This window comes from Psittacula echo (assembly GCF_963264785.1).
Source record: "Psittacula echo genome assembly, chromosome: 24".
NCBI lineage: Eukaryota > Metazoa > Chordata > Aves > Psittaciformes > Psittacidae > Psittacula > Psittacula echo.
The window spans coordinates 6,148,511-6,161,680 of record NC_137759.1 but is presented as its reverse complement, the minus strand read 5'-3'; the positions used below and the strand labels follow the sequence as shown (position 1 = coordinate 6,161,680).

General features: G+C 62.5%; 2 protein-coding genes across 2 annotated transcripts; one reads left to right on the top strand and one right to left on the bottom strand.

Annotated features, from left to right (window-relative positions):
• Positions 1 to 1,363: 1,363 nt before the first annotated feature.
• ADAMTSL5 (ADAMTS like 5) lies at positions 1,364 to 5,318 on the top strand (the record flags this gene model as incomplete). The annotated part of the gene is made up of 12 exons (XM_080633832.1): positions 1,364 to 1,380; positions 1,539 to 1,590; positions 1,674 to 1,834; positions 2,237 to 2,297; positions 2,378 to 2,486; positions 2,583 to 2,710; positions 2,783 to 2,906; positions 3,537 to 3,620; positions 4,145 to 4,308; positions 4,392 to 4,623; positions 4,846 to 4,917; positions 5,005 to 5,318. The coding sequence occupies 12 exons, from the start codon at positions 1,364 to 1,366 to the stop codon at positions 5,316 to 5,318; spliced, it is 1,518 nt and encodes a 505-aa protein (XP_080489958.1).
• A 593-nt stretch (positions 5,319 to 5,911) lies between these two features.
• Positions 5,912 to 13,119, bottom strand: PCSK4 (proprotein convertase subtilisin/kexin type 4; the record flags this gene model as incomplete). The annotated part of the gene is made up of 16 exons (XM_080633831.1): positions 5,912 to 6,054; positions 7,103 to 7,438; positions 7,501 to 7,620; positions 7,942 to 8,066; positions 8,366 to 8,542; positions 8,759 to 8,876; positions 9,052 to 9,155; positions 9,515 to 9,615; positions 9,835 to 10,047; positions 10,126 to 10,298; positions 11,063 to 11,151; positions 11,265 to 11,341; positions 11,939 to 12,067; positions 12,206 to 12,301; positions 12,385 to 12,489; positions 12,943 to 13,119. 16 exons carry the CDS (start codon positions 13,117 to 13,119, stop codon positions 5,912 to 5,914), a joined length of 2,283 nt encoding a protein of 760 aa, XP_080489957.1.
• Between the last annotated feature and the right edge of the window lie 51 nt (positions 13,120 to 13,170).

The window sequence follows — 13,170 nt, the reverse complement described above, 5'->3', positions numbered from 1 at the left end:
GGTAAGGGGCTGTCTGGGGGTGCAGGGTCAGGGCTGGAGCAGGGGTCATAAGGAATTTACCTCTCCCAGGAGCCGTCCCCTCTTGTAGAGCATCCCGCTGCTGGCATCCTGAATGCACCATCCAGGGAGCTCATTCCCTGCACACCCCGAAGCCATCATCCAGCTCTCTTTGCTCTGCTCTGCAGTAGGGAAACCCCAAGGGACTTCTGCACCCCAGCACCGTAACCCCTTCGGCTCTGAGCTGCGGTTGCCTGGGGCTGCCCTTTGGGCCCAAAGGGTGATGGGGGGGGGGGCATTCAGCAACCCGAGCTCTGCCAGGCCCCTGCACAGCCCAGCTGCATCTACCCAGCACTAAGCAGGGACCTCCGGTGGGTTCCAAACCCCTCCCCGGGATGCTCAGTATCAGGGGATACTCGGAGGGTCCTGGATCAGGATGAGGCCCGTTGGAAGCTCCCGTCTGCCCCTTCCCCTCTGCAGCTGTGGGTGGTGGCGTTCCTTGGGGGAGCAGACGGTACAGAGGAGAATCTGCACCCCTCGAGACCCCACCAGCCCCCCTCGACCGCCGGAGCTCCGGGCCCCGAAGGGTTAACGGGCAGCCGGGGAGGGCTCGGCGCACCTTTTGGGGCTGGATATTAATAACGCAGCAGGGAGGGACGGGAGGCGAACGGGGCGGGGGGGAAGCTTCGCCCGCCACCCTCCGTTCCCCCGAGCTGTGCAGGAGATGCCCGATCGTCCCGGGTCCCCCCTCCCCGCCTCCGGGATGGGACCGAGCGCCGGGACGCCCCGGACGAGGGGCGGCATGGCCGGGCGGGGCTGGCGGGGCCGCCACGGTGCCGGGTAAGGTCCCGATTCCTGCTTAACCCCTCCTTGGACCCCCAAGGGACCCCCCGCACCCCCTTCCCCGCCCCGCCCTGGGTCAGCTCCGCTCCGGTGGGGAAACTGAGGCACTCGGAGCCTCCCGACCACTGCCGGGGTCTGGACATCACCCGGACATCGCCTCGGGGCGGCGGCACCGCGATTCCCCGACCCTTGCCCTGCCGGGGGGGACCCAGCGTGCGGGATTCCTGAGGGAGGGAGGAAACGGGCGCAGCCGGCACCCCCCGCACCCCGGGGCTGGGCGGGTTGGGGGTGCTCCAGGGCAAGGCGCTTTGGGGCGCGGAGGGGGCCCAGCGCTGACCTCCCACGGTGCTCTCCCCATGGCGGGGCCGGATCCGGATCAGGGAGCGACGGAGCCCCGGCCCCGCCGCGCAGGTCTGGTCCTGTCCCGACTCCGCCGTTCCAGTCGTCACGCAGGGCACGTGTGCGGGACGCGGCGCTGCTCACCCGCCTGGCCCCGGGCCCCGCATGTCCCTCACGGTCCCGCATGGGCCCTCCCGCTGTGTCTGGTCTTGTTTCGCCGCATCCTTTCCCCTCGCTGGGGTCCCCCTTGGGGGGGGGGAGGATAAGCCTGGGGGTGCCCCTCTCCGCAGCACAAACGCGGCCCCGCTGCGCTGGTCCCGGGGCACGGTGGGCTCAGGGTCTCCCTGATGCTCCCGCAGATGCTGGTGGCTGCTGCTCCTGGCCTGGCTCAGCGGCGTCGGCACCGCGCAGGTGAGGGGCGAGGGGTGCGCGGCAGCAGCCCCCAGGCCGCTCGATCGCGGCCCCGGCGCTCATCGTCACCTTCCTCCCCCCAGCGCCCAGCCCTGGGGATGCCGGCGCAGGTCTCCAAGCCCCCAGCACCTGCTTGGTCCCATTGGCAGCTGGACCCCCGTGCCTGGGGGCCCTGGGGACCCTGGAGCTCCTGCTCCAGCTCCTGCGGGGACGGCGTCGCCCTCCGTACTCGGAGGTGCCTGCGGTGAGTGGGGAACGGGGCAGCAGGGTCCCTCCGGGGCATCCCGCGCAGCAGCCAAACCCCGCACGGCACCCAAAACCTCCGCCACTGCTCCGCACACGTCCCTGCAGGTCCCCGGCACCACGCTGCACCCCGGCCAAATCTGAGCCTGATTCTGGAGGAGCCGGGCGGAGCCAGACCCTGGTGCCTCCTTCCTGGTGCAGCTCCGGCAGGATGCGGGCTCCATGCGGGATGTGGTGGTCCCTGTTCCCGCTCCCCCATGGGGACGCATCCCTCCCGGTCCTGCTGTGGCTCAGTGGCATCCTGGATCCCGGAGAAAGGGGGAGGCCCTGAGGGGGACGCGGGGTGCGGCGGGGCTCAGGGAGCCCGTGCCCGGGCCCTGCCTTGCTGATGCTGTGGCCACAGGTCCACCGAGGAGGAGCCGTGCACGGGCGACCCGCGGCAGTACCGGCTCTGCCAGCTCCAGGTGAGCCTTGTGAGGGCTGCGCACCGGCATGGCCAGCCCCAGTTCTGGGCCGGTGGGGCTCCATCCTGTTGCTCCCATAGGGCTGCCCCAGCGGCTCGGTGCCCTTCCGTGCCATGCAGTGCTCTCTCTACGACAACAAGCCCGTCCTGGGCACATCAGCCCGGTACCAGTGGGTGCCCTTCCATGGAGGTGAGTCCCGAGGCCGGGGGGCAGCATCACCAGGTTGACCAGGGGCCACGGCTGCCACCAGCATCACCCTCTTCTCTTCCCACCCTCCTCCATCAGCCCCCAACGTCTGTGACCTGAACTGCTTGGCTGTGGGGCACAACTTCTACTACACCTTCGGCCGGGTGCTGGATGGCACCCGCTGTGGCCCTGGCTCTCCGGACCTCTGTGTCAGCGGGCGCTGCCTGGTGGGTTCATGGGGCCAGGACCCCTGGGGACCCAGAGTCCCCTCCTTGAGGACGTATCTTGGCTCCTTGCAGAGTGTGGGCTGTGACGGGATCCTGGGTTCGGGCGTGCGGCCGGATTCCTGCGGGCCGTGCAGCGGAGGCCACGACGCGTGTCTCTTCGTGCACCGGCTCTTCCAGGGCGAGGACGCTTCCTCCGGTGAATGAACCATTGCCCCGGCCCCCTTCATGGGTGAATGCTTTCATTCTTGGCTCTCCTGTCCTCCTGTCCCCTGCCTGTGTCCCCAAGGCATTGCCTGGGTCCCATCACCCCCATCCCCTCTCCATCTCCGCAGTCACCATGGGGGCATTGTCCCCAATCCCTTCCTGTCCCCAACATGTGGGCACAGGGGCAGTTGGCTTGAAGGAGACTCCTTACTGGGGTGATTTTGCCTCATTGCAGGGGGTATTGCTCCTCTGAGGGCAGATCTTTGGGGCACCTCTGTGGTCCATGGGGTCCCCCAGGGATATTTGGGGGTCCCAGGGGGCACCCAGGATCCATGTGTCCATCTCCAGGGTCCATGGGGTGCCTGGCCAGGCTGCAGGGATGATGATGCCCATGAGGGCAGACAGCCCTGTATGGCACTTAGGCTTCCCCAGGGCCATTGCTGGGTGCTCCAAATGTCCCAGCATGTGAGGCCCCACTGGGTTAATGCTCTGGTGCCTGGAACAGGGCTGGGGCTGCCCCAGTCCCAGAGCTGCTCTGTGCCCAGTCCCCTCCTGCCCCATCCCTGGGCTGTCCCCTCAGGCCATGTCCCAGCTCTGCCCTGACTCTGCCCCATCTGCCCAGGTTATTTTGGCTACATGAATGTGACCAGGATCCCAGCTGGGGCCAGCCACATCAAGGTGACGGACAAGAGCCGCAACTACCTCGGTAGGACATGTCCTGTCTCTGTCCCAGTCAGTCCCAGTTCGTCCCAGTCAGCCCTGGTTGGTGCTACCCATGGGTGCAGTGATGGCAGGGCAGCGGGTGGCCGTTCCGTGCTGTTCCCTGCGGTTCCCCCGCTCAGATGCAGGTTCAAGGAACATTCCAATGAACACTTGGGGCAACTTTCCAGGGGCTGCAGCTGTGGTTTTTGGGAAGGGCTGAGCTGGAGCAGGGCCAGCACTGGGATCCCCAGACCCCCCGGTCCCCCTCTCAGTGCAGTTGGGTCCTTGTCCACCCCTGGGACCAGGACCCGGGACTTGGGGGCAGTTTGCACACCAGGGTTTGGCTTGGGATGAAAGCCAAGATCTCACAAGAAAGCAGATTTCTCGTCAGCCCTGACTGCAGCTCTCCCAGCCCACGCTGCCCTCCCCGCGTGGGGAGAGGCCTTCGGTGAGGACCCAGCCATTGCCCAGTGCAGGGGTCCCAGGGCCCATGCAGTGCTTGGGCCTCAGACATGTCCCCTCCCGCAGCCCTGATGACGAGTGATGGGCGCTATGTACTCAATGGGGACTGGTCCATCGCCTGGCCGGGGCAGTATGAAGCAGCCGGCACCTGGCTACGCTACACCCGGACCCCCGATGGCACTGAGAGCCTGGAGGCCCAAGGCCCCACGGATGAGGATCTGCAAGTGATGGTGAGGGCAGGGCTGGTGCAGGGACAGGGGCAGCCATCCCCGGTTCCCCGTTGCTCCGCTTAGCTCTGCCCCTGCCTATGCAGGTCCTACTGCAGGAGCCCAACCCTGTCATCGAGTACGAGTTCTGGCTGCTCCGTGGGCACCCGCATCCTGGCCATGGCAACTCCAGCCCCCTGCGGCAGCCCCAGCCCCGAGGGGCTGGCACCCCCCCACCCCAGGAACCCCCGGGACCCCCAGCTCCGCCGCCCCAGCCCCAGAGCTCTGCCACGGAGCTGCCACCGAGGAGCCCCCCTGGCTGGGCCGGGGTCCCCGCAGGTGCCTGCAGCCCCCCATGCTCCGGGGCTCTCTGATGTGCAGAGCATCCCGGGGAGCCCCAAGGATAGAAATGAGATGGGGGCCCCCGGCTTAACTCTCCCCCCTCTCAGACCCCTCTTGCCTTATGGAGCCCTCAATGCTCCCTCCCAACACCGCAGGAGGGGGTTTTGTGGCCTCTGCGTCCCCTTTCCCCTCTAAACCGCTGCAGCTTTGCCCCTGCAGGGCGATGCGGGAGGTGCCGAACCCCAAAGGGCCGCTCCCAACGCATCCACCACTTCTGCCAGAGCGACTTTGGTGAGCGCCAGGGATGTGGAGGGCCTGGGGACAGGACACCGGTGAGGGCCATGCCCGGCTCAGGGTGCTCCGCACCTCGCCCCGCAGTGTTCCAGGGCCGGATCCTGGCTCGGCGCTTGGTGGGGCAGGAGACGCGCTATGAGGTGGAGGTGATGGCTCCGTACCGGCACCGCTCCCCGCTGCTGCGCCGGGAGTACCTGTGGGTGCCCAACACCTGCGGCTGCCCCCCGCTGCGGGAAGGGGCCGAGTACGTGCTGATGGCGAGGCGGCACGTCAACTACGAGCGCACCCTCAACCGCATCCTGCTGCAGGACGGCGGCTACGCCCGGCCATGGACACCCCGCGAGGACCGCCTGGTGCGGGAGGCAGCCCGGCACTGCCCCCAGCCCCGGCCGCCCTGAGCATCCCCCCGCGCCCGGCCCCAGCGCCTTGGGGAAGGGGCAGCCGGCAGGACCCCGGGGGCTGGGGATGCTGCTGCCGTGCACCAAACCCTTCCCATGGCTGCGGAGGGGTCTGCAGGGACATCCCCCCCCCGGCTCCTGCTCGCTGCCCTGTGCCGGGCGCGCCGCTGTCCTTGGGGTGGATTTGGCGGGGGGGGGATGGAGGAGGGTGGTAATTTATTTTTTATGCAGAAAATAAACGTCTGAGTCTCCTCGTTCGCTGCTTGCCCCTTCCTGGAAGCTGGCCCAGGGTGTCCTGTGCCACCCCCGTCCCGTGTTCCCGTGCACCCGCTCAGCACCATGTCCCTGGTGCCGCGATGGACACCAGCCAGGCTCTGCCTCCCCGAGGTCGGGCCCTGCTGCTTATCTCTCTTCCGGAGGAGGCGAGCGGGTCCCTCCCTGTGCCAGAGCCCCCTCGCCCGTAACCCAACCCACAGCCTGGCGGGTGCTCCCATGGGGCCCACGCAGGGATGGGAAGCGCTGGGGATGCTGTGGGAATGGTTGTGCTGGGCATGGGCCTCGGGGGTATCCCAGGGTGGGTGCTCTGCGGTGCCCTAAAGTGGCAGCTGCCAGGCCAGGAGGGTGCTTGGCACATCGGGTAATTGACCATCAAGAGACAGAGACTGCCTGTGATCAGCCAAGGCTCTGTACTGGGCTCCCCAGCTAGTCCCAGTAAAGCCTGAGTGATGTAAGTGCTCTGGAATTCAGGTGGAAGCGTCTCGGGGTGGTTAAGGCCAGAAAGGTGCCTTCACGCTATAAAAGCTCTATGGTTGGTTTGGGTTCTCTTTGGTTGTTCCAGCTGTGATGGGTTTGGGGACTGTTGCTCCATGTGCAACGAGCATCTGCAGGGATCTAGAATCTTGGCCTCTGTTGGGCCAAAGTGTGGCACAGACAAGAGGACCAGGAGTGTCTCATGTGCCCCCTTGGTGTCTGTGACCCCTGGGAAGCTGCATCTTGAGGGGGTCATTGAGGGGCCAGTGTCTGCTCCCCCCTGTCTTGGGGAAAGGGGTGAGTGTGTGTCCCCATCTAGGGAAGGGGGGAGCTGCCCTGGGTTGTGCTGACAGAATCCCTGTGTCCCACAGAGCCTGCAAGCCTTCTCTTGCAGTCCTGCTACAAGGGTGCCTGCTTCTCAGGGCTCCCTGTGGATGAGCGCCAGGCTCCTGAGACCCTGTTTAAGTACTAGAGGCTCTTGGTAACCAAGAACCGGGGTGTACCGTGCTCTGCATTGTAGGTCCAGGCTGTCCTCCGCAAGCAAGGGTTTGGCCTCTGGCTGCCTCCGATCTGACAGAAGCTGCATGAGCTCATGGCTGGCTTTGTGCTGGAGGAGCTGGCTGCAGTCACTCGGGTGCAGCTGCTTGGAGAGCAGTCACATCTCCTCCTCCCCATGGCCCTCTGTGCCTGGGAAAGGGCACAGGGCTCCCAGCCTCACTGGAAATAGCTCCCGAGCAGCAGCGTGCCAGGCCAGGGCCCTCCGGATGGGTCTGGTCCCTGGGGCGGATGAGCCAGGCAGGGAGGGAACCTGCCACCTCTGTGTGTGCCGATGGATGGAGCTAGACACGGGAAGGGATCAGCCCAAGCACAGGAAGGTCACTGTGGGGACAGAGTTGTTCAGAAAGGCAACAACCAGTGTATTTCAGAAGCCAGGCGAGGGCAGCTCTGTCTCAGGCTGGGATCTGGCTGCTTGTGTCCACGCAGCCCAGGCTGGTGTCATGCTGTCCTTCCAACCCAGGGACAGCAGGAGCTACCTTTCACAATGCAAAAGGCCACACGGTACGTGCCATAGAGGATGGCTGAGAGGACCAGGCTGCTGCAGATGAGGACAGGGAGCAGGTCGCTCTGCAGCCCCTGCTCGGAGGGCAGGCCTGGAGGAGAGGAGCAGGAACGTGCGAGCTCATTGAACGTGCTGGCAGAGGGACAGGCCGTGCAGTTGTTGGCAGATGCCCCCTGGCATGTGTAGCAGGAGGGGTGGCAGCTGGCACACACACGGGCTGTGTTTGTGGTGGCTGTGCTCTGGCTGTAGTAGCGTGGGGGACAGTAGGAGAGGCAGGAGTGCTGGTGGGCGAACAAGGAGCTGCCACAATCTGTGGAGGGAAGGTGGGTGAACCGGGCTGTGGGGCAAGAGCCCCATCCCCTCCATGCTCACCTTTGCATGCTCCCTGTGCATCCCGCCTGATGCACTTGTCCATGGTGGATGCTGCAAAGCGCCGGGCTGACATGTCCTCATTTGTGCCATAGAGGTGCAGGATGAAGCTGGTCAGCAGACCTGTGGGCAGGAGGGACAGGACTCTGTGCTGCCGGTGGCCTGTCGCCACCCTCTAGCCTTTGGGATCTGCAAGCTGGTGGATGTGGGACTGGAAGCTTTGGAGCTATGTGAGGGAGAGCAAGCTATGCTCCCTTCCTGGCTGTGTGGTGGCCAGTGGCTCTCAAAACAAACATAGTCCTGCAGAAAAAGAGGGCTCAGGTGCCCAGGAAGAGCAGGAAGAAGATGAGTCAACAAGTTGCTGAAGAGGAAGAAGGAAGAAGAAACAATGACCAAGCACTGCAGGACCCTGGAAAGCGGGGTTCACTCTTGCTGGGCACCCACCTGTGTTATAGGCATCGCCCTTGTTCTCGAGCTGAAGTGTCCAGGTCCCGTTTGGGTTCTCATCCCAGAAATGTGTGGACATGAAGGTCCAGTCCTTGTAGCCCTGCTGGCTGGTGTCATATGGGCTGGAGGAGAGGAGACCCAGGAGTAACAGCCCAGGGGCTGCAGGGGAGGAATGCAGCCCAAGGGGACCCTGCAGTCACCCTCTTCTTGGTATTAAGGGCATTGCCAAGACTTCATGGGGACCACAGAAGGGTTTTGAGCATAGAGGCCTGCTCCCTGTGGGGGCCAGGAGTGGCCACTTCAGTGTAGGGGAATCTCCTGGCCCCAGGAGAGGCTGTGAGAGGAGGAGCCCCCTCTGCCCCACAGCAGCTGGCAAGTCTTAGTGCAGCATGCTCCCTGTGAGCTTGCAGAGTGCTCTTACCGCACGGTCACCAGTGTGGACGTGGTCCCCATTGGGCTGGTCAGGGTGATCACCAGGTCCCCCCTGCGGCTGTAGCTCAGAGAGAGCTGGACCTGGACGTGCTCCAGGGAGCGGATGCGCTTGGTTCTCCCAGAGCAGAAAACATCTGTAGAGACGGTGAGCTTGGAGCCAATGTTCCTATCAAGTACAAGGTGGAGGTAAGGGCATCTCTTCTGCCTCCATGGCCATCCTGCCCTCTAAGCACAGCCCCGTGGTTACAGCAGAAGCAGTGCTGTAGCTACTGCTTTCTGGGAAGCAATGCCTGTTCCTGCAACGGGCATGGCACAACTTTGCTACAAGAATGTCCCTGTATGAGTTTGTATGAGGCTGGACCCAGGGAATATCATCCCTTACCAGGGTCTGTGAAGAGCCCTGACAGAGCACCTCTGCTGAGGCTGAGTTCCTGTCCATGTCTTGGCCATCTCCACCAGCAGACCAGCATCCAGGAGCCCGTAGCCATAGTGGTGGCTCACTGAAGAGCAGATACCACCCAAGAGAGGATGTATGAGCCCCTCTGCACTGAGAGAGCCCTGGGGGCTCTTGCCCCAGGCCCACTGGTGGGGGTTTGAGGGGCAGGGTGCCTCGCCACAGCCAGGCAAAGGAAGCAGGAGCAGGTAGGGCAGGCAGCAGCTGAGCCCTCAAATCACCCTTGCGTCTGGCGCCGTTCATAGCCCAGTCTTCTGCCTGCAGGTGAGCAGGATTGGAGGTCCTGATGACAAGATGCTGCAGGTCACGCCAGGTCAGTGCTGGGCTGGAAGCAAGGAAGACTTAGGAACCAAAGGCTCTGCTTTGGGTTAGCTTTCAGGGGTGAGATTTGGCTCTTCAGACATGGATAAGTTAGCTGTCTGAGTCCAAGCTGGTCCCCCCTGCACAAAAATCCTTCACTGCCAAAATAGGAGCAAAAGTCCAGAGGACTCTTCTTCTCCTGCCTCTGCCTGCTCTCCAGCAGTGTCCCACCATGGGAAGATGTCCCAGCAGAGCCAGGGGAGACCTCAGCTCTGCACCCGCAAACCTCCCCTCTAGTGAAGCCCTCCTTCCTCGTTCCTGCAGGGTCCTGGTGAGGCACCAGGCTCTCCCTGGGAACTGTCCCACTGCCACGACCTCACCTACTTGGCCTGCAGCGCGAGGGCAATGATTCCTGCAGCCAGTGGGGCTGAGGCAGAGGTGCCCGTGTGCTTGTCGGTGCAGCGGTGGTGCAGGTCAGTGGTTACCTGAGGAGAGAGAGGGGTTTCAGCACTGCTGCTGGAGCAGAGCACAGGACTGGATGGAGTTAACTTCAGTAAATGCTCCCTCTGGGTCCTTTCATGGATTTGGGGTCTAATGCAGACATCCTAATAAAGCTCCTCCCTCTCCCTCCCTGGAGGGCTCAGATGAGCCCTCTCTGTGCTGGGAACTGGTGTCTGGCCAAGTGTCACTGCTCTGGCACTCACAATCTGCACCTTGCTCGTGGTCCTACTGCTGTAGGTGGTGGTGAGGATGGCAGAGCAGCCCTCACTGTACCAGGGCCTCTGTCCATCTGCCAGAACGCTGCCCACTGACAGGGTGTAGATGCTGTTGGTGTACCCATCGCAGTTGCAGTTGTCATAGTTGATCCCACCATTGCCAGAGGCCCAAATGAAGATGGAGCCGAGACCACCCCGTCCCTGGCAGGGGGGAGACAGAGGGGGATCAGCAGGGAGCCCTCACACGAGTGAGGCTCCCAAGGCCAGCACCAAGCTTACTTTGCTGACCCCTCTGTGGAAGGCTGCTGCAGCCAGCACGCCTGGCCCGTCCACAGTCTTCCCGTCATCCTTGGGGCCCCAGCTGGCACTGTAGATGTGGATGTGCTGGGGACGCAGGCTGAGGGACTGAGCCTCCACCATGTCTGTGATGGGACCATCCAGCATCCGCACGCCTGCAGGGCCAGGGTGAGGAGCAGCAGTGTCAAAGAGGCAGCAGCAGTTGGGAGGCTGGGTGGACAGAAGGCTTGCACATGCCACAGCAATGTAAGGGTTGAGGGGCATCTCACCAACCCCACTTCATTCCTCCACCTCCCTGTTGCCTTGAACACCTTTATTGTGATGCTGCCCTAAGGAGATCAGGTTCCCAGAAGCTGTTTCCCAGAACTCCTTGTTAAGCCCTTTGGAATTAAGCTCTGTGAGTTCTCCCAGCTCATAATCCCATTTGCCCTACTTGCTTCCACAGGGGAGCTTGTGGTGGGTGTTAAACCCCCTGGGAGCTGAGCCCTGTGCTGTGACTGGGTGTGCAGTGCACCATAGAATCATAGAATGGTTTGGGTTGGAAAAGACCTTAGGACCATCCAGTTCCAACCCCTCTGCCATGGGCAGGGACACCTCAGCCTACACCATGTTGCCTAAGACTCTGTCCAACCTGGCCTTGAACACTGCCAGGGATGGAGCGTTTACCACTTCTTTGGGCATCCTGTGCCATCGCCTCAGCATCCTCACAGTAAAGAACTTCTGCCTAAGATCTAATCTGAACTCCTCTTGTTTCAGTCTAAACCCATCACCCCTTGTCCTATTGCTACAGTCCCTGATGAAGAGACCCCAGCACCTTCTGCTTCCCAGTGAGAACCTGGCTCCCCACAGAGCAGCTCTGCCTGGGGCCATGTGTCCTTTCCCCGAGTGCCAGAGCAACCTTTGTGCATCAATGGCTCACCTCCAACGTTGGCGTTGTACGCAACGCCTGCTCCACAGATCTGGTTGTTGGCTGCAGCTGCCACTTCTCCTGCACAGCGTGTGCCATGCCTGAGGGGCAGAGTTAGCCTCTGAGCCCTCCTCAGTGAGGAGCAAAGGGACCTGGGGCAGCCCTGGCCATGGAGAGATAAAGCACCCAGCACAGGGTGCTGGGCAGAACTCACCAGTTCTCTTCCCCGGTGGTGTACCTGGGCTGGGGATCAGGGTCATTGCTGTTGAAGTCATAACTTGCCAGAGGGTCCTGTTGCAGAAAGAGGGACTGGCATGAGCAAACTGCCTCTCTGTATGGGCTGTGACAGCTTGACACAGCTGCCTGGTGCTGTGCCCAGTGCCTGGCAGTGTGGATCACCCTGGGCCCTTTGCACCCAGCAACTGCACTGGGTTAACCTGGAGATGTTGGAAACAGGGTTTTGTTAAAGGAACATAACTTTGCACATTGCTGTACTGCTTCATCATGTCCAAGCTCACCTTTGGTGAGGAAGCCTGGCATGGCCACTCACCTGAGGGCGAGCCTTACTGCCCATGCAGTTAGGAGAGGACCTACAAGGCACTGAAATGGTGTTGTTATAAATGACAGATAAGATTTACCTGTCCTCTCTCGGAGCACGTGAAGGTTTACCAGCTTTACTGCCTTTGCACTGGGGGCAACAGGTACAAGTTCTAGCGTTTCCCTGATGTGCAAAGTCACTGCGGGAGATGCCAAACCTTTTGATCCAGCCACGGAGAGGCTGAGTTCCCACTGCAGAGTCCCATGGGAGGGATGAAGGCACCAGCACCCACCCTCCCCTGGAAACACATGCCCCGAAGGAGCCTGCGCTGCTCAGCCCCACATAGTTACATAGTTGGCAGACAGGTCTGGATGATCCTTCTCAATGCCATCGTCCAGGATGGTCAGCACGACCCCCAGCCCTGTGTACCCTTTGCTCCAAGCAGTGAGGATGTTTAGGTCGGGATTAACGTCATTATTCTGGAAAACGGATTAAACCTGATCAGCCCCTGGGCTGTGGGTGACCTTCAAGGACAATTCTGCTGCCTCATCACTGCCAGCATTAGTCCTGTTTATGTGCCGGGGAGGTGATTTGCTTGCAAAGCAGCGAAATCTCACCATGTACCACTGCTTATGGAACCAGGGATCTGTTGGCACCACACTGATGCTTCTCTTTGTGCGCTTCTTCACGGTTTGCTGCTCAAACCAGAGGACCTGGGCAGGAAGCGGCATCGCTGGTGTCAGCCAGAGCCTGCCCAGCACCAGAGCCTGGGCTCCTGCCGCAGCCTCCTCCCTACCTGTGGCTCTTTTGCCAGGCGCATATTCCAGCCCCAGTGCCTGCTTAAGGCTTTCTTCCTTGTGCCTCGGTGTTTGAAATGATAATAAGGCTCTCCCTCCATCACCTGCAGGCAAAAAGAGCTGTGGTAAGAGATCATGACAACATATGGACCTGTGTGCTTGCTCTATATGGGCGGTGAGGACTGTAAAGAGACGTTTAATGAGTTGTGTGTGGCAGGACCAGCAGAGAGCACCCCTTGGAACCAAGGCAGGTTTGTGGGTGCCCTTTGGGTCTCCCCTCTCACTGATGCACACACAGAAGCCATGGGCAATGTTCACCCCTACCGCACTCATCCTTTAATCTGTGTCCAGTGGCTTAAAACCACCCGAGGGCACAATCAAATGCCGTGTTCTAACACTAAACCAGCGTCCCGCCTGGGACACACGGTGGGGATGAGCCGAGGGGACAAGCGGTGGGAACAAGCAGAAGGGGCACTGTGCACATGAGGTGCCGGGCTTGCCCTGGTCCCCGCCTGCGCCATCGCGGCCCCATCGCGGCCCCATCGCGGCGGCCCCACCTGGCCCAGGCAAAGCAGCCCGTGCCGGCGGGCCAGGCCCTGGGCCTCCCGCGGCCCCGCTGCCACCCGCACGGCCCAGCTGCTCAGGTAGATGTGGGGCTCGGCGGAGCCCAGCGGGGCGACGGCCACAACCGCGGCCACCACCAGCGCCAGGAGCAGCCTCGTCCCCGCCGCCATGGAGGCCGCAGGGGTTAAGCGGGCGTTGTCATGGCGACAGCGCCGCCCCGC